General features: G+C 38.8%; 1 protein-coding gene across 8 annotated transcripts in view; it reads right to left on the bottom strand.

Annotated features, from left to right (window-relative positions):
- Positions 1-7,028: 7,028 nt before the first annotated feature.
- frmd4ba (FERM domain containing 4Ba) overlaps positions 7,029-21,182 on the bottom strand; it is an 87,183-nt gene continuing 73,029 nt past the window's right edge. For 4 of the 8 annotated variants that reach the window (XM_028446601.1, XM_028446602.1, XM_028446598.1 and 1 more), the window contains 11 exons: positions 18,620-18,761; positions 18,382-18,515; positions 18,193-18,309; positions 16,672-16,900; positions 16,530-16,586; positions 16,316-16,448; positions 14,237-14,401; positions 12,545-13,293; positions 12,317-12,455; positions 11,440-11,604; positions 9,329-9,459 (listed from right to left, as the gene is read on the bottom strand). In XM_028446601.1, the coding sequence (XP_028302402.1) occupies position 9,459; positions 11,440-11,604; positions 12,317-12,455; positions 12,545-13,293; positions 14,237-14,401; positions 16,316-16,448; positions 16,530-16,586; positions 16,672-16,900; positions 18,193-18,309; positions 18,382-18,515; positions 18,620-18,761 (2,031 nt within the window). In that variant the 3' untranslated portion in view covers positions 9,329-9,458. Of the gene's footprint in view, positions 9,460-10,969; positions 11,097-11,145; positions 11,162-11,439; positions 11,605-12,316; positions 12,456-12,544; positions 13,294-14,236; positions 14,402-16,315; positions 16,449-16,529; positions 16,587-16,671; positions 16,901-18,192; positions 18,310-18,381; positions 18,516-18,619; positions 18,762-21,182 lie in introns of those variants that run through there. The other 4 variants (XM_028446600.1, XM_028446595.1, XM_028446596.1 and 1 more) reach the window with 4 other exon arrangements.

Raw genomic sequence — 21,182 nt, 5'->3', positions numbered from 1 at the left:
GAATATGGGATTAACACATGCACATTATAACTCACAGATGATGGATGTTTAAAAGTATCAAACACTTATAAGCTTTGTTTCCTGACATAATGTGATGTCATTTACTGAAAAACATGCTTTTACATTTTATTTCTATATTTTCCAAAGCAGGTCTTCTCCTCCTGTTTTGACCCACGTGTCATCAGAGGTAAAAGTAATGAATTACAAGTACTCATGTTACTGTAATTGAGTTACTTTCATGGGTACTTGTACTTTTTTGAGTATATTTCTAAATCAGTAATTTCAATTGTACTTAAGTACGTTTTAAATGAAGTAAAGTAATTTGTTACATTTCTACGCCCAACCGTTACTGAGTAAATTATTATTTTTGTTTCAAAATTATCAATGGACATTGTGAAAGTACAAAAAATGAAATGACCGGACAACACTCAAATGCATCACATCATAGCCGACCAATCAGATTAAACGTAATGCACTGCCCAAAAAACAGCATTGAATGGAGGTTATTTTCCCAGTTTTAGAAAGTAATTGTAATTGTAATTGTATTTGAGTATTTTATGTATGACTTACTTGTACTTGAGTACAATTTCAACCAAGTAACAGTACTTCTACTTGAGTAGGATATATCAGTACTCTTTACACATATATTTGATACCCATGAACTAAACAGCAGTGTTAAACATGCTGTCACTGACCATGCTGATAGAGCCTGACCTCCATCCACCCCTTGCCCTCCCTCCCTCCCTCCCTCCCAATCTCCCTCCCTCCCTCCTCAACTAGCCTAAGAGGCTTTGGCTTTTGAGTGGCTAAGCTGGTTAGCCTGATAATTCAAAGAGCCTGTCATTCAGCGCATTGGGCTACTTAGACCTACACCACAGTGGTCATGTGACACAGTAATGAGTCTGTGAGACGTTTCACACACAGCTGCACTTTTTCAAGCTCCTTGAACAAAAGGAAGGTCACCCTTACTTGGCCTTGAACAACACTGGAGCACAAGTGACTGCTATGCTATGCTATGCTAATCCCACTATTCATTCTTCATAACTATAACTATGAACGCTTCAGATCAATGTGTACGTGTTCATCCAGGCTAACCTGTAGCCCAGACATGGGCAACTGGGGAACCTTGCTCTAATCTTGAGCGGATCCCGCAGTAAATACACAAAATGAGTTAAAAACACATACAAAGTTACAGAAATATACACTAGACAGCATAAATACACAAAATAACAAAAAAAAAAAAAAAAAACCCACAACGGCAACAACAGCAAAAACACACCAACACTATAAAATTACAAAACACAGAAAACAAATACACAAAAAACGTCTTCAAAAATCACAAAATGACAACCAAAATACACAAATTAGGTCATAACATACAAAACAACAAAAAACAAACAAAATAAATTACTTCAAAAGCACACATAAAATTATATTACACCAGAAACACATGAAATGACAACACAAGATTATTGTTCTTCCCTGTGTTAATGCTCAGATTGGTCTTTATTCTAAATGCTGACATGAATGTTGATAATGTGGCCCTCCGATCTGAACCCACTGTGATAAAAGTTGCCCACCTCTGTGTATTCTTAGTTCATGGAAGTCTGTGGCCAAGTTTAGTGCATTTACACGTTGGGAGCTGTGCTCTGGGCTTGAATATACATACAGAAAAGTCATGCGAGAGTTTTAAAACAACATTGACACTGCGTTAAATAAATTACAGCAAACATTTACCTAAACACACCTCAACTCTTTAGAAGAACAAAGAAAACATTAGCGTTCAGGTGGCGTCATGTTTGTCTGATTTTAATATTTTTCTAATTTTCTTTTTCTTACTTTGTCTGCACATGTTGTCGAAGGTCAACTCTGCAAGAACTGCAATCTTTCATAGACAGCAATGCATGTTTTGTTATTGCAATTAAATAAAAAATATTGTTTTATTGCATAATTGTGACCATCACTAGCCCTCCCCAAGGAAGGGTAAGAAACACTTTATTATAGGGAGGATATAAAAAGAGAAGGCAGTGTTACACCGTGATGATGGAGAAGGAAACAGGGAAGAGGGAGTCAGGGTAGGAAATGGAAAGGGTGGGGAAGAGGTGACTGCTTTAAAGTGAGAGTGAGATGTGATGTTATAGTTGTGTATATTGTGCTTATTGTGTTGTGAAATCTATTCAGCCAGTCTGGTGGCAAGTGGCAGTGGACAGAGGGAAGGAGTGAGTGGTAGTACCTAAAACTGGTATTTGTCAAAGGTTAAGCCCAGTACGAGTTTATCCCACAACCCAAGACGTGCCAGTGTGTCCATGACCAAGGTTTGTGCAAGAACCGCTTCTGCAAACCCAGGCATCACCACGGGCCTGAAGATGCAGCCAGTCCAGCCACCCCACCATGACAGAGCACCCCCAGACACCCCAGAGACAACAAGCCGAGAGGCAGCCACCGCCCCACACACACACACACCCCCGAGGAAGCCCCACAACCTCCAAGCCAGCGTGATGAGCCTTAGCCATTGTCAAAGTCAGGACCCCCCCAAGGGCCCCTGCCAGACCATCATACCGCTGAGTGGCGCGCACAGCCCCGAGGCGGTAGAATCACAGACAACGGCCCTACAGGGCACCGCCCAAGCAGGGGCCACCCCACGCCGCACCCGCAGGCACAGGTCCATCCCGGAAAACCCACGCCGAGAGCAACATAGCCAGCAGGCCAAGCCAGCAGGCCAAGCCCGCCAGATCCCAAGGGTGCCCCCCCCCCCGGGACTGGGAACCCCCCAAGGAGTTGACTTTTTCAGCTGTGGTCATGCATCATAACGCCACACCCAGAGATTTGTAATAAGCTGATGTCAGGCAGTAAAACATGGGTTTCACTGGACAATCACAACAGTCTCAAACACGTGCTTTAAACTCAATAATCTATGAAATATGCAGCTGTGCAATCTTTTAGATCTGTTTTAGGGATGAGGAGAAAAGTGAGCTGAAAACCTTTCAAACGTTTCATGAAACAGGAAGTGAGCGGCTGCACCATTATAGATATCTTCTATTACTTATTCATTAGTAAGTAGTAAGGGTGTAAGAAAGATATCATAATATTTCACAGCTTGATTATAATATCCATTGAAAAAAATTCAAAATCGATTTTTTTCATTGTGTTTTTTAACAAAAAAAAAAAAAAAAACATTTAAAGTCCATGTAAAGCAGAAATAAATGCATGTTATGAGTTTGTCACACCACAGAAACATATGTGTCATTGACCGATGAGCCAAATTTGAAAGATGAAAAAAAGTGTATAAAATTAGATCTTAAAATTATGGAAAAACAAACACTTCTCTCTGCTTTGAAACACTGGGGGCGTGTCAGTTAGAGGCATTGGAACCACACCCACGTGTGGGACGGGCACCGCCCCTTTACTGTGTCTATGGGAGAGAATTATGTGAAAGCGGCTCCAGCGTCAATAATGTTTCCAAAAGTACCTAACGAGAGACTGTATCAGCAGAAAGGTCTGATACCCGAGTCCGAATATTTGCATCCCTCCCGGGTAGAGTCAAAACTTTGCCCGCTAAAGGCAAAAAACTAAATTGCGGTCTATAAACATGCTAATTTCATGAAAAATGTGGCACCAGCAAAAGCGTTTTATTCCCGAGTCCAAATATGTGGTTTGTTTTCGGCTCGGGGCCGAATTGCGCTCGCTGGAGGCCGCAGAAGTTTGGTGTGCATCAGCAGCAGGGTCGGGTTTATGCTAATGATGGAAATACGTAATGCGCCCCTGATTTCTGACCCGCCCATTAAATCCAGAACACAGAAATTGAGAATACAGTTTTTGAAGCCTCGCTCCACAATTAAATTATAAATGGTTGAATGGCTTTGTCCATGTTAAGGAATACATTTATGACCCATTTAAATGTCAGAATTTGCTTTACACGGTCTTTAATTGTGCTAACATATGTGTAGCACGTAAATGCCCGGTCACTAGGTGTCAGTGAACCACGTTCTAAACCTTCTTAAACTACGTCACTCTTGCATTTTAGCTGGAAGTTGATAGCACTTTATTTTCATAACACATACTGGACACTTTAATAGACTTCTTTTTTATTTATTAAGAACTTAAGAGAATCAGAATCTGTTGTAGAAGCAAAAGTTAAACTTTTTTGAAAAATGCAATTTAACCCTAATCCTAACCACTTGTTTTTGATATTGGTGCTTGAATTGAGTTGGTTACCATTTACTTAATCTCACAAGTACAAAAAATAAATGAATTAATTAATAGCATTTCATACCATTTTGTACTTGTAAACATTAAATTTGTAATTATTGATATCACAATGTATATGGTGTGGTTTAGTACGGGGATATATTGTATTGTGACGTGTGTATGGTATTGTATTGTATTATATAGTCAGATTCATTGCAATGCTCTCCATTAGTAATTAGTGCAAATGGACATCAGAGGTAAACATGCTCAGGGTTGGATTACAACCTTCATCCCTGCAAACGTGAAGACATTTGGTGCAGTAAACCCCCCAAGGCTAATCCCGCCTCCACTTAAACAGAGTTTTGTCTGTATTGTGTTGGATGTGGGAGTCTTTAGTTGATGCTGGGATGTGTCAGCTGGAGAAAACTCCCTGGTGCAGCTGAGACAGAGTGAAACAGCTGGATCTGGAGCACTAACAGGCCCCACTGCCTCTACACACCCCTCGCTTTGCTTAAAGCATCTGAAACCTGTCAGTAGAGCTGCTCCTGGTGTGTGTGTGTGTGTGTGTGTGTAGATGTGGTAAATGTGTGAGGGAATGGAGGTGAAAGGTTATGAAGGTAGTGAATGGGACGTGGGGGCGGAGCTTGGACATCACACACTAAATAAGGACTGAGGAGTGCCTGGAGGGAGGGATTGGTGCAGTAAAAAGTAGGTTTTTGGTTCAGCGTGTAGACAGAGCCGGTTAGTTTAGACTCTAGAGAGGGTGTGACCCACGACTTTAAAAACAGGTTTGGTGGGTGAACAGTTTAAAGAGCAGCTTGGGACAGAAAGGCAGAGAGCAACAACTCAACTACACACAAACCTAAAGTATAAACCTACCATTTACAGCCTCGTCTTTATCAATAAACACCACGTGAAGACAATTTCCAACGTTATGTTTTTCTGTTAATGACACAAAGTGTAGAGGTCAATTAAACGTCAAATTCAATGAAAGTAATCCTAAAAATGCACATTACTCACTCTAAACTGTAATTAAGGTTTTAGTGATTGTTACCGTACATTAATCCTGGTTTTCAAACTGTCTCTGGGCGCTCCCCACTTTGAAGAATGAAAAATATTCAGCCCCATTGCAACAAAAAAAGAGGTAAAAATATTCAGCCTTCCCCCTCCATCACGACAAAATACAAAAAAAAAAAAAAAAAAAAAAAAAAAAAAAAGAAAAGAAAGAAAAAATGGCAAAAAATAAAAAAGTGCGACCATTTTTGAAAAAAATACAAATTTGGATTATTCTTCTCATAAATCACATAAAAAATAACACAATTGGCAATCACACGTTTTAGAACTGTAAAAGTAGAGTCCTTTCCCATCGCAACAACATTTTGTTAAAAATGTGTTAAAAAATAAAAATAAAAACATAACTTCGAAAGGTAAAAATTCAGAATAACATAAAATTTGCAATCACATATTTTTGAACTGTAGAAATAAGGTCCTTCCCCATCCCCCCAAAATGGATTGAAAAAAAATGTAACCTTTACTTCAAAAGGTAGAAATTCAGATTATTTTATATTTTTATAGCACTTCAAGATGACTTTTGTTGTAATTTTCACTATATAAATAAAGTTGAATAGAATTATTTTTCAAAACTCTAAAAAATAAAATGTGCAATCCCATATTTTAGAACTGTAAAAATAAATTTCTTCCCCATCCCCCATTGTGACAAAAAAAGGGGTAAAAAAAGGTGCAACTTTTTATGAAAAAAAACAAACATTTGGACTATTCCTCTTCAGAACTCATAAAGGTATCAAAACATTTGCAATAACATATTTTAGAAGTGTAAAAATAAAGTCCTTCCCCATCCCCTTTTCTCAACAAAATTTGATCAAAATGGGTTAAAAAACAAAAAGAACCTAACGTTTACTTAAAAAGGTCAAAATTCTGATTATTCCTTAAAAATGTGCAATCCCATATTTTAGATTTTAGGTGTAAAGGTCAATTAAAGGTCAAATTCAATGAAAATGATCCGAAAAATGCACATTACTCACTGTACAATGTCATTGAGGCTTTAGTGATTGTTCCTGCACATTAATGCTGGTTTTCAAACGTTTTCTGTTGCGCCCACGTTTGAAGAATTAAAAATATTTAGTCTTCCCTCCATCGCAAACAAAATACAAAAAAAAAAGAAAAGGCAAAAAACAAAGTGACCTTTTTTGAATTTTTTTTTTTTTTTTTGATGTGCAATCTCATATTTTAGAACAGTAAAAATAAAGTCCTTCCTCATTCCCCATTGCGTTAAAAAAGTGCGATCTTAACACAAGTTGCAATCTCATATTTTAGAACAGTGAAAATAACATCCCTCCCCATCCCCCCATTGCTACAAAATGTTATCAAAATGGGTAAAAAACCCCAAAATGTATTGTATTTTATCGTATTTATTTTTACTTTGTTTGCACATGCTGTCGAAGGTCATCACTACAAGAAGTGCAATCTTTTTTAAGACAGCAATGCATGTTCTGTAATTAAATAAATTAATTTATTTTATTGCATAATTGTGACCATTACCAGCCCTCCCTAAGGAAGGGTAAGATATAAAAAATTACCTTTACTTAAAAAGGTAAAAATTCAGATTATTCTTCAAAATTAAAATGTGCAATCCCATATTTTAGAACAGTAAAAATGAAGTCCTCTGAGTGTATGTTTATTATTCAGCACAACCGTTCTTGTGCACACCCCCCAATATTTGTGAACCTCTGTCCTATTGTGATGGATTGATTTAAAACTCTGAACTCAAAGGATGACTTTTCTAATCCCAACAATTGCAAATGACACAAATCACAAAGATCCAGCTAAACAAGAAGAATTGTTTACTATATATTACATGCTTTTCAAATACATAGAAAAATGCCCAAAAACAGGGACAGAATCAATATATTTACAAAACCCACATGTACAGACAAAGATGGGAGCACCGGTCCATGATTTCCAGCATGGAAGGAACTAAATGTTTCAAAATAAAATACCAAACCTGGATGCTTGGTCAATCCTGCAGTGGCAATCATCTTAAAATGAGACAACGATGAGTAATACTCAAATTGGCTTGGTTAGATTGTAAGTAAGTACTGATAGTGTGTGAGACTTAATACTTGGTATCAGGACTCAGAAAGAACATCTGGAAGCACAACTGTTAGAAAGTGTGATGTAGCAGTTGCAGAATTTTCCAGCATCTTCTTTTTTAGAAACTCATTTTAAATGAGTTCATGTCTTCATATTGATACAGTGTGTATTTAAAGGGTACCTGCAGTGAAAATGTGTATAGCAAAACATTTATTTAATGTATTACCAATAAACAAAAATAAACAAACAAAAAAAAAAAAAAAACACACATTAAAAAGGCCTTTTACAAGGATTTTATATCTTTTGGCTTTAACTATGGAGAGCCGACATTTTAGACAGGATATGATGTACTTTCCTTGATCGGCCTGGCCTGTTGCTTTAAGTAAATGGTGCATTGTGGGAGGTAGAGGCATAACAGGTCTATTTACATTGTGGGAAGTGTAGTTTTTCTGTTAGCTCTCCACGCTAAGCAGCAGTGTGTAACCTCTCCTACAGTGATAAAGTGCATAGGTTGGATGTTAGCAGAGGATTAAATATCACCTTTCTCACCAACTACCTGTGCCGACTCAGCATATAGAATTAGTCTAACAGACAGAGCTGTTGTTACCAGCAGAAACGAGCCATGGCTGAATAGTTAGGTGTTGGAAGTGCACAAACATGGCAAGCAACTATGTTGAAAGCTGCATGAAAGGAAATCTGTTCATGGACGGGAGGATGCGCCGGGGATCAGCAGCTGATGGCGCGCTAACAAACAGGTAACAGCTCATAATCTAGCAACAAGGAAATAAGAGGGAACAATCTGGTGGGGGTGCGGTTAGTGCTAAAACAGCCACCCGTAGTATCCCCAGAAAGCAGAAAGTGAACAAGTACGTTTACAAGCTGCATTGAGCGACTTTCTGTGAAGGAATTCTGTCGCAACCGCATCTGGTTTCAGACGTAACTTTGGCTTCGTGCCCATTAGCTTAGCCCGTTAGCTTAACCCGTAGATCCCACTCAGAGCAGCTTGGCTTGAAGCGTTCCTTGCATATCACCGTTATTCGTGTGTATACCGTATCCATATTATATTATGAGGCCAACGTCTTGATAACTTTGACTTAGCGTCGTTATTTGGCTTAGAGACACAAAAGAAATGTTTCTTTGGAGTTCTTCTCTTGATGTTATAGCAACCATTGTCTTTATACTCTTTATACTGCCATTGTTTAAAAAACTGGAGACCAATGGAACACTGTTTAGTTTCAGCAAGATCCATTTAGACTTTTTTTTTTTTTTTTAAAGGTATGTTAAGTTGAGGTTTATTCAAACATGTTTCTACTGTCAACTGCCAGTCTTCATCAGGAGTTCTGCTGCTCGCCTTTGATGGTTCCTTTGAAGTTTCACTTGTATGTAATAGTTCCAGCAAGATTCATTGTTTTCAACACTGTTGCTTAGCAACAGCCAACAGGAATCAACAAAATGGCATTATATCCTGTCCAAAATTGAGACTCTCCATAGTTTATGCCCCAAGGTATAAAATCTTTCTAAAAAGTCCTTTTAATGTGTTTTTTTTTTTTTGCTAAAAAGGTGCTGTACATACTGTATTTGGTATATTGGTATGACATTAAACACATTTTTTGTTATATACATTTTCACTACAGGTACCCCTTAATCCTTCATAGGTACAGTGTTGAAACGTGTAAAAAATAATATACACATCTTGTTTTCTTGTTCGTCCCTGCTCAGTATCCTCTTAAAGAGACAGTCCTGACGTTGTCCTCACGCCTTTTTCACTTTGGCTCAACATCACAGTCTGTGTTCAGGCTCAGGTTGAGTCTCAGTTACACCCACCTCAGATACGTGCACTACTGGCGTGCAGATGCTCCTGTGGTGCGGTGTGGTGATCTAAGTGTCACTTTGGCAGCAGAGAACTCATCAGAAGAGTACGTAGTTCCTTTTTGCTTCTTCCTCCTTAGGTTCCCTTTAAACCAGAGCAGGTGTTTACAGTCTAAGGCACAGTGAGGACCTGTGGGGGGTCGAAGGTCACGCAGCTATACTATCGTTCCTGGTTTGGAGTCTTCGTGCCAGTATATCTTGTCTTTTGGGTCCATGTGGTGGATTTCATTGCTGATGTGCGGGTCCATTTGGCTGATGTGAGAGTCTATTTGGCTGACATCAATGTAGGATCTAGAATGAAAACACAAGATTTTATAAACGCGTTAGGTTAAGATCACACTTTGAAAACGACTGCTCGTGAATGCGTTGGCCCTGGGCTGTAGCTCACTGATGAGGGGTCGACCAAACCATAAAGTAACGTCAAGAACACAAGTGTTTGATGATGCTGTTCACTTCAAACCCAGGGTCAAGGATTCCCCTCAATAAAACACGCACACACACACACACACACACAGCCATTAATGCGGCTACCCACGATAATTATTTATCAGATAAAATCATAGTGCAAGCCTCAGATCAATGAATCGAACATCATTTACTCCAAAAAGAAACAAAAAGGTCAAAATTGCCACTTAAAGTTTGTTTTCATCTCCTGCCTAAACACTGCATTTGTTGAAGTTTTTGCGCATTGCATTCTGGGATGTGGAGTCCAGTAAACAGATGCATGAAAGTGTTTTTACATCATTCTCATTGATATTTCTTATTTTTTCGCTTAAAGATTTACTTCTGTCACCATTTTTCTTCGAGTTTGTTTCTCTTAGTTTTAGTCAGTCTTTTGACTAAAATGCTGCTTAGTTTTAGTCAAAATATAGTCATCAGGACTATTTCAGTTATAGTCTATAGTTTTAGTCAAATAAATGACATTCAAATTTTAGTTGACTAAATCCATTACAAATATGAAGCATAAATATTTATGCATTTTTTTTTAAAAGATTACATTGATTGACCTGATATGGGATGGTATTAATATTTGTAAATACACACAGACAGATCTGATGTGATCTGTGTATGAACAAATGATCACGGCATTTCATTCCATGAAATGAAATTACAGTTTTGTTTATGTTAGTATGGAGGTAGATTTGTGTCTTTATTATTTAATCAAACATTTATATTTTCAATCAAAGAAAAAGTGTACACATGCAAAAAAAATATTTAAGATTCAAATAGTTGCATTTGAACATTTTTTTTCTCTGAGTGAAAATGTTTTTTCAAAATTGAAAATAGTTTTTTATTGAAACGTTTTTTTTTTGATTAAATAATAAAGACACAAATCCACCTCCATATATTTGTCAACATAAATATCCATATATTTTAATATACGGTAGTTTTCATTCATGTGTATTTTTGAATTAGTCACAGTCACCATGATAAAACTATTTTGTCTACAAAATTACTCTACATCCCACAATGCAATGCTCAACGAACTGTTTACAAGGGAGAAACTTTGAAACTGCAATTTTGACCATTTTTCCTTTTTTTGGAGTAAATGTGGTCAATTTATTAATCTGAACATGATTTGATCTGATAAAAACTTATCGGGGGGCATCCGCTTTAAACAACAGCCTGATGTAGAAGTCACATCGCCACGTTAGTTCCCCCCACCAGCACATAACACCAGAGTAAGAACTTCAACATAAATCATCAGAAGTGCTCTGAAATGATTGGGTGCTTTTGTGTCAGTCGCGTCACCGTCACCATGATGACTATGTTAGGGAAGCTTTTACCACTCTTTTCTCACCCTTTCTTCTTCTGTGATAATTGGAAGGGGAGGGGCCTAATTTCGCTGGTCAGTAGCATAGGCAACAGCGCCACACCTCTCTAAAGGCCCTGCAGGGCACGCCATCTCATCAAACTCTGTGGGGCATCTGCGCATGAGAGGACGGGGGGGTCAAAGGTCATAGGTGAAAGGTAGAACTTGGGCATGGAACCTCTGCGTGGTCCATGAGAGCAGGAGCAAGCCGACAAACACAGAAAAGACACGTGAGAGGTCAAAGTGCGCTGCAGGAAGACACAGCCAATGGATAACTGCAGGAAGGAGGCAGGATGAGAGTGCTTTGATCTTTCTTATCAAAGGCCATGCAGTAACCATGACAATGATCAATCACTCGGACATTTCAAAGTGCAATCAATCATTTAAAAAAAAAACAAAAATCAACAACAAGCAGACTAGCAAACACATCAGAGGCTCAGGCCACACTGTTTACTTACTATGAGCTACAGTCAGCAAAAGACCCTCTACTGAGCCTGTGCCCTCTGCAGGAGTGAGGCTGGGAGGGGCTGGTGGGCACCTGCCTGACCCGACAGCGCGGGGACGAGAAGAAGGAAGAGGAGGAGGAGGAGGAGGAGGATGGAAGTGTGGTGGTGGGGGAAGAGCTAGAAGGGGAAAAGGTGCAGCCTCTCTGAGTATCAGTATCAGGACTGTACCAGGAGCCCTTAGAAACCTGGGCGATGCCTAGGGCTGGGCAATATATCGAGATTCAAGATATATCAAGATTTCTATTTTGGCGATATAGAAAATTTAAATATCACCATAATTATATATTTTTCATTTCATAGCTTATTTTGTATCAAAACACTCGTTTTAGGAGTTGCTGCTTTAGCTACTTCTCAGAACAGCAAATTTAACTCAGAATTTTCTTTTTGGCAAGACTTTATTGAGTTTAAAATATTGATATTTATATAGTATATCGCCATTTTGAGAAAAAATATCAAGGTATGAGTTTTGGTTCAAATCGCCCAGCCCTCGTGATGCCACATCTACAAAAGAGCAGTTCCCCATGAAACAAGAGCATAACCAATCAGATGCTCATAGGAAGAAATACAGATCCTCCATTAAAACTGCTAAACTGCACTGTCGACTGAAACAGCTTTAAAATTGGCAATGACAGTGGTTGTAAGTTTGGGAAAAGTTGGAGAAACGGTATTAGTGGCAGCGTGAATTTTGTAATAAAATTAAAAAGCAACTTAAAAATACAGCCGTCTGTTCTAAGTAATGAAAAATGTCTGTATAGCTGTGGAGATCAGGAGGATCAGGGAGTGGCTTATTAAAGAAAGGGAAGAACTGAGGCCAAGTCCTTTGTCTCACCTGCTGTGTGATGATTGGCTGTATGGAGCGCTGCTATAGCAGTAAGACTGTGGTGCGTGCATGGGCATGTCATACTCCGACATGGCGCTGCTGCTGCTTATGTGACTGTGCCAGTTTGCAGCAGAAGACATCGAGGAACCTGGGAGAGAAACGAGATGAAACTGCTCATTAAACAAATCACACGTCCTCCAATCACAGGGTCTAACGGGACCCCCAGTGTCCTCCTACCTGATGAGTAGGAAGACATGTTTCTGTTGTTGTTGCTGTAGGGTACAGGCAGCGTCTGATAGCCCAGGTTCTGCTGGGAGCCGCGCTCGTACTCATAGCTGTAGGCCGTCTGTCTCTGTGGAGCATTGCGGTGGTACCATCCTTTCAGATGTTCAGCAACCAGAGCCTTCTGCATGTCTTTGCCAACCTGCTCATTGCTGCGTGGCAGTGGGCGAGTCCTTGGTGGCCGCATTGTGGCGTACGGATTCTGCATCCTCCCGTCCATCTCGTCGTTGCCGTAGTGGCTGTACATGTTCTGGCTGTTGTAGGCAGGTGGGGCAGGGTAGAAGCAGGGATTGACGTTGTAGCGTCCCTCCGACTCGTTATCGTACACGTAAAGCTCCGGCTGCGCATAGGTGGGGTAGCCAGTGATGTAGTAGGCCGTCGTGGTGGGACGACTTCGTGGCTGGTTGGCATAGCAACGGGTGTCTGGCTGAGCCAAGTTGGGCATGCTACCTGTGTTGGCGTACAAGTCCTTCCTGTGGCGGCCACGGGCTCTGCGTCTGTGTGTGTGGTTGCCGGGGCCGCTGTATTCTACGCTGGATTGGCTGGTGTAAGAAGAACCATCGTCCAGGACCTCGGTGCTGTTGCTGCGCCGGGCGGGGGAAACGGGGAACACGCCCACAGAGGGCTGGGCATCGCTCACGAACTGAGACTGAGACTCCAGGCTGCCGCTGCGCTGACGGAAATATTGGGGAACATCCTCGGATCTACGGATTGAATAAATATTCACTGATTATAAATATTAAGGACGCATTTACATGCATCCTCACTAATAACTAGAATATTTGCATTCCCTGAAGAAAATGCATTAGCCTAGCAATACCATTAACTAAGCAATAACCTCGCAATAGCTTAGCATTATCATCAGCCTAACATTAGCCGTAACCTAGCATTAACATTGCTTTAGCATAGCCAAGCATTAGCATTAACATAGCATTAGCCTAACAATAACAATAGCCTAGCAATAGCATTAGCCTAACAATAACAGTAGCATTAACATAGCATTACAATTAACTAAGCATTAATGAAACATTAGCCTAGCAATACCATTAACTAAGCATTAACCTCACAATAGTTTAGCATTAACATTAGCCTAACATTAGCCGTAACCTAGCATTAACACTGCTATAGCATTGCCTAACATTAGCAGTAAACTAGCATTAGCATTGCTTTCCCATTAACCTAGCAATAGCAATAACCTAACAATAGTGTTAGCATTAATATAGCATTAGTCTAGTATTAGCATTAACAATAACCAAGCAATAGTATTAACCTAGCATTAACAATAACCTAACAATAGCATTAACCTAGCATTAGCCTAGCATTAACAATAACCTAGCAATAGCATTAATATAGTATTAGCCTAGCATTAGTCTAGTAATAACAATAACCTAGCAATAGCATTAACCTAACAATAGCCTAACAATAGCATTAATAAAGTATTAGCCTAGCATTCGCCGAACTATAGCATTAGCCTAGCATTAACATTAACGCCAACATTAACCTACTGACCCCCACCACCTTGGAAAAAGGAACAAGCGGGTCAGAAAATGAATGGATGAATGGATAGATGGATGAATGAATGGATGGATGATTATAATTATACAGACACACATTGATGAGAGGAAGTAGAGGGGTTCGAGGTCTCACCCGAGCTGTGTGCTGCTGTAGGCGTTGCGGGGGAGGAGGGGGGTGGGGGGCATGCTGCGGGCATCACGGGGCTGTCTGGAGGCTGTTTTCATTGGACTGCTGTAGTTTGATAAGGCTTCCCGGTGGCTGTGGTAAAGCGTGTCCTGAACGTAACCGTAATTCATCCTAGAACATGGATACAACTCATGTCTTTTAGACATTCACACACAAGGCCAGTTGTTTTTTTAATCATAAATGATAGCAGCCTATGAAATAAATGACCAACAATTACTTAAAAAAGCACTTTAGTCATCAGCAATCCCTGACTTGCTGATACAGACCATCCCTTTTTCAATAGAACTGCAAACACTCATTAAAATGATTCTAGGTGTGTTAAGTGGCTGCTGACACAAAGCATGCTTTGCTTTATAAACTCCAGTGAAGGAGTTGCTGTGAAAGCGACATGTGCTTGTTGTCCTCCTGGTCACTCCTCTATCCTCTATGTTTGGGATCGTTGCCTGTGCCTCCTTCACAGGCAGTGACTTGTTTTTTTTTTTTTTCCTCATCTATTTTTAAAGCTGGTGTGTTTGGGCTGATAAGGGGGAGATTGTTGGAGAGGAGGGAGAAAGGAGGGAGGGAGGGCGGCTGGCAGGAATGCAGCTCTGGATCTATTCTACAGGTCTGTACTGGCTCCATGCTTCAGACCTCCAGAGAAACAAGTTGTTAATGCACATCTACAGAGGATCATTTTCATAATAATGCAATTTATTTACAAGTGCCTGTCAAACACCCAGGGCACTGTGCAAATATAAAGCAACAAATAACAAAATTACAATGATTAAAAGAAGATTAGATTACAGTATGCATTTTTGAAAAAGTGGGTTTTCAGTTTTGACTTGAACAAAAACTAATTTGTAAACCAAGAGACGTTGTTACTTCAATAAAAAAAAGACTTTAATCCAAAAAACACATTTCAATCATCACTTTTAATCAAATAAGGTCTTAAATATTTTCTTGCATTTGAACACTTTTTTTCTTTGACTGAAAATATCTATTTATGAATTAAGTGATTTTTCTTTTGATTTAAGAGTTGTTTTTTTGGATTGAATAATAGAGACACAAATCTCCCTCTATACTACTATTCTGTTTTACCCAAACTAGTTATAGAAATACTTTGCAATAAATCAATGAATATTATATTATATATATTTGTCACTTCATTCTATTCAACCTTCAACTTAATGAATTCCTAAACTTCTTTTTTTTCTTATTGTGTGTTTTTTTTTTTTTTAAGTCAAATTTCATTGTTTTCCATGTAATCTTTTAGGGGGAGGGCCTTTTAATGGCGCTCTGGGTACTTTAAAATAATTACATTTGGTCTTGTCCGCTCTGGGTTTCTTTTCTCTTTTGATGTAAGGACAAGTGCAGAGATAAATAATGATTGCTCAGTTAAAACTCAGAGATGAATTTTGTTTTCACTGCAGAAAAAGTACAAATAATTTATCTCACTTCTCAACAGTTAGCAAACTAAGCATAAGCCTTCTTTGCTGACGTGCTGGAAACATTGGGTAACAAATATATTTATTTACTAAGTTTATTAAGTTAAAGATTTGATTGAGCTGCAGACACACAGTTATGTCCACAGTTAAAAATAGAGCATTACATGAACATTTACAAAAGTTGTTAGTTTTTAGTTCAAAAGATGGGAACATCTTTGAATATACTTCAGTTTAAGAGAATGTACAAAAAGAGACACCTAAGACAATATGAACGAAGTGTTCAGAGCGTTATTTGTTTTCCTATTTTAGTGCTGAGGGTAGGTGTCTAAGTCCTTGAATTTGTTCATGTATCATTTAATCTTTTTTTTTTTTTTTGAATAATGCATAAAACCATAATCTTAGATAGCGTAAACTTGGCAGACCAACTGTTTAATATTTGTGATTGAGTAAGGGGCAGGCATTATAAGATTTATTTCTTCTACCTGCTCCTTTCTGGACATGGAATGTAACAAAGTTCAATATTCCTTGTGAAAAAAAAAAGATCTTTAACCTTGGCAGAATGAAATTAAATATTGTAAGGTTGTCAGTTGTATTTGCGTACCTGCTGTCTGAGAGCTGGTCATTGGCTGACGACCGCCTGTCTTTGTTATGGATGTCCAGGGTGTCTGCGTGGTGCAGCCTGGGGGAGTACTGGACTGATCTGGACCGTTCTCTCTGAGAGGCCAGCTCTTCATCTGACACATCAAAGACAAGCCATTGAGTAAAACTGATAAAGTATAAACTAGTAAATGTCACATGCAAAAAGAAACATTTACCATCGTCCATTGTGAGGCTGTCAGACAGCGAGCTCAGGTCTGAGGGGTGAGCGTCATCTAATAAAAGAAGACAAACATCAGTTCTAAGTCATTCTTTGTCTGTTGGCGTCCATCATTTCACTCACTGGTGAATATGATCTACCTGCTAAGATGAGTGAGGCTCTCTGTGTGGGTTTCTTCCCTTTCTTGATCCTGTAGGAGTTAATATCACTTTCGATTTCCTGCAGCTTCCTCATAGCATCCAGGTAGTTGTTTCTTCTCTTTCGCTTCACCGTCTTGCAGAGGTCGCCCTCGTTGGCGAGCTTCATCGCCGCCTCGACGATTTTCTGTTGTAAAGCGAACCTGCTCTCAAGATTTCTCAGATGTGGGTCCTGGGAACCGGAGAATGCAAAGTAAACAACACAGACAGTTGTAAAAAAGACAACACATCAAACATCTTGGGTCTGTACAATGAAGCTGGATAAGTATATCCGGAATATCTCTCCGTTAGCGGGTTTCACCTAACCAAACATTCTCTGTTCGAGAGCTCCTGTACTACGAAGCAGAATATGAATATGTTCGGGCGACCGTGGCTCAGGTGGTAGAGGGTCATCTTCTGATCGAGAGATTGGGGGTTCGATCCTAGTACCTGACTATGTGTCGAAGTGTCCTTGGGCAAGACACTAAACCCTAAGTTGCTCCCAGTTGTCGACTCGCGCCTTGCATGGCAGTCCTGTCCCATTGGTGTGTGAATGTGAGAGTGATTGGGTGAATGAGCTGATGTGTAAAGCGCTTTGGGACTGCTTCAGTGTGGTTATAAGGCGCTATATAAATCAAGTCCATTTACCATTTTTCAATAAAGCGAGGTGATTTCAGACAGGCTAAGTGCACGCTCCTGTGACAGAGGTGGAGATTGCAGTGTCAGACCAATCACAGAGAAACTATGTAGAGCAATTTACATCACAATTGAGGAATTATTCCTTAAAAATATGAAGAATTAAAATCCATAATTCGGACCAAAAACAACACTGTTGCTGCAGTAAAATTCAGGAAGGAAAGAATGCAGGCAGGAAGCTACTGACACTGTTAATGCGTAAAAATGTGACATTATATACTATTAATCCATGGGATAATAAACGGACAGCGCTCTGATCAGTTTCACTTTATTAAGGCACAGTTTCTACTCAGGTAGACATTTTCCATGAGAACTGATTGGTCAAGAGGCGGGACCTGAGTACTCACTCAGATCTTATCCACCTAGTCACGGCCAGGTTAGGTGTTCAGCCTAAGTGACCATGGTGATTTAGCCCGGTAAAATGTTAGCCAGCATGGTAGTACACCACACACCGAATAAAGCCTGGAAGTTAGCGCGATAAGAGGAAATCCAGCTTTGTAGTTTGGGCCACTCTAGTTCAGGTTAAAATAAGAGGATGAAACTAAATTAAAAAATAACAACCTATATTTGTTGCTGCCATAGCAATGTCTATGATCTTACAAATATTTGTTTTTCTCCATGTATTAAAAACACAAAACATCCATAAAGGTTTCACAACAACGTCATGCAGGGTAAAAGAACTTACATAATTAATACCTGTGTAATTGACCTTTGTATGAATAACAAAGTGAGGCAACACTGTTTGCACAATGGACCACAATCATCAGAGACAAAAACACCACTACAAACCTCATCATAAGGGAAAAGATCTTCCAGTTTAAAAGCTGTCCCAACACGCCGTCGGACTGGAGGGGCTTTTTCGCCTGTGGCTAGTGGATACTCTTTGGGTAATCTGCCTGTAAGTTCCTGCAGAGGAGAGAAAAACCAGTCAGTCGGTTTAAAAGGCATAATAACACCTGGGATGAGAGCGGTTCTCACAGCTTCTCTCATGCAGATCTTTTTCAGCTCTTCAAGTTTCTTTGTCAGCGAATCTTGAAGGTCCTTTTCTTTCTTTTTTAATTCTGCTATTTTCTCTTTCTTTTGCTCCTCGTTGACTTCAGATTCAGCCGAGTCTGGAAAAAACACGAGTCTGATTAGGTTCAAACTAGAGCCATTGATCATCACACAGCCATCAATCCTACGTGTAGCTATAGTCACTGGTTAACGCTCTGCTTACCGGCAGAGATCAGACTTCCGTTGCTGGCCCTGATGAGATGATCTTTGCTCTCAATAGCGGACAGTTTGCTGATCCGTGGGGCAGAGATCTCAGTGAGGTCCATGGCAATGTCTCCGGTACTTCTGGTTGTGGTCATCTTTGACTGTAATAGTGGAGCGAGGGACAATTAGCAGGAGCAGCAAGATGTGTGCCTCCTCTCATTATTAGCTATACTAATCTGAATCTGACACACAGGCTGGACTACACCAATGTATCCACTTCTGTGCATATCACATTCCACTCACATTGTTTCATGAGTCAATAATATTTAATTTAAATACAAGCTCAAGGGATGGCCAATATTTATTTTTCACCACAACCCATTTAGTGATAATGTAAATCCATAAATACAAGCAAACAAATAAGGGTGTAAAAAATCAATTTGGTAATTGGCAAAAATGTTCCAAATTGTTTTGTTTTTTTTAAACCATGTTTTTAATTACGCTAACAAATGCATAGCACGTTAACGCCCAGTCACACATCAGACCTTGTTAAACTAATCCACTACTTAATGCATCTAAGCTGGAAGTTGATAGCACGTTATTTTCATAAAACATACTGGGCACTTTTATAGATGTGGTTACTTTTTAAAAAATTATTTAAGAACAGAATCAGAATCTGTTGTTGAAGCAAAAGTTAAACTTTTTTGAAAAATGTAATTTGACAGTTTGATAAACATACAACTTGTTTTTGATATTGGTTCTTGAATTACAGTTAGGTACCAATTACTTGTTTTCACAAGTTAAAAAAAAAGGAAATAAATAGTATTTCAAACCATTTGGTAGTTGTGAATTATTGATATCGTGATATATCGTATAGTGATATGCAAATCATGAATCGTCTCATATTATCAGATTCATAGCTATGCACACCATTAAATAAGATCATATGAAAATGCTCCGCGTCATTCCTTTTTTAGGCTTTTTAAATTTATACATTATAAATTCAAGTTTTTACCTGAATGTATCAAATATTGTGAAAACCTAATATCATACAAACTTAAAAGTCATTGTTGGACTATTTTAACAGGGGTTTAATCTCTATACTCATTTCAAAATATATTTCATATTTAGAGGGATTACCCATTAATTTATGCAAATGATTGCAGTTCAACACACTCCAGCTCTCCATCTTTTATAATTAGCGCTTTAACACTTACACACACATTGAGCTGAGCAGCACATAATCTATTTACACTGCATTTATTTTTACAGGATATTTACTCACGTCATGAGCACGAGTTGTGCACCGGGCGTCACATGTTAAGCTATGTCATCACAAAGCTTTTCTAAAGAAAACTTATTTTCCTTCTCAAATTCAAACAGGAAAAACACATCTGTCTGCTTTACAGAAGTCACTGACGCAGCTTCAGCAAAGGTCATTCAGACGGGAATAAATATTATCACGCAAAATTAAGCTCCTTAATGTGTTGAAGCCTTAACTAAGCGTTGGGGGGCTTATTTCTGTGCTGAATGATTTGACTAAAGATGAGCTTTCATCATATGATACAGTCAAATGTGCTTTAACCACTCACCGAGTGTGCTTTTATTCTTGTAAATAAGATCCTACAGCTGCAGCAGCTGCTTGGATGTTTAAATGTTATTCATGATCATGGATAAACAACGTTTGGGAGCAATCCACAGTTTCTGCACTAAACTGACAGGAGACGCTAACACGTAACTTAACAAAATCGACACAAAAAGAAAAAGAAAAAAAGGCAGCAAACAGTTCCAGCACACCACACCTAACACTGTCAACAATTCCCAAGTTCAACATCATGTCATAAGGAAATCAGAAAAATGTCGACAGTAAATTCAGGAAAATAAAGCGAACTAGTAAAAAGAAAACTTACAATAGTTGATTCGTTTAATGATATTTCAGGGAAATAAAGGTTGTTTTCCTATTTTGATGCAAAGTAGCAGATGCTGAATGTATTAATGTTTCCATATTATTATTTTAGGTAAAACCAATCCATTGTTTTTCAACCTAGGGGTCGTGACCCCTTGTAGAGGTGGGCAACTTTTTATCACAGTGATTTTCTGATCAGAGGGCCGCATCAACAACATTCATGTCAGTATTTAGAATAATGATTAATCTGTGTTAACACAGGGAAAACAATACGTTTGTGTTGTATTGTCATGTGTTTTTGGTGTAATTTATTGTTTTGTTTCATTTTTTGTGGTCGTTTTGTGGATTTTGCGCTTTCTGTTGTTGTCTTGCTTGTTTTTACTGTTGCTTTTATGTGTGCTTTTGAACTTTTAACTTTTTTTCAATCTCATTTCATTTGTTTTTTTCTGCGTTATGAGCCAATTTGTATATTTTTGTTGTCATTTTGTGAATTTGGAGACATTTTTTGTTTATCCATTTTCTATGTTTTTGTTGTTTTGTAATTTTTTTTTAATTTTTCTCTAAATTTGGTGTTGCTTTTTGTTGTTGTGTGTTTTTTGGAGTCATTTTGTGTATTTACTGTATGTTTTCTAGTTTATATTTCTGTAATTTTGTATGTTTTTAACTTAATTTGTGC

The sequence above is a fragment of the Gouania willdenowi genome, chromosome 5 (genome assembly GCF_900634775.1).
Source record: "Gouania willdenowi chromosome 5, fGouWil2.1, whole genome shotgun sequence".
NCBI classification, from domain to species: domain Eukaryota; kingdom Metazoa; phylum Chordata; class Actinopteri; order Blenniiformes; family Gobiesocidae; genus Gouania; species Gouania willdenowi.
The sequence above is the reverse complement of the archived record's forward strand: the minus strand, read 5'-3'. Positions and strand labels throughout refer to the sequence as shown.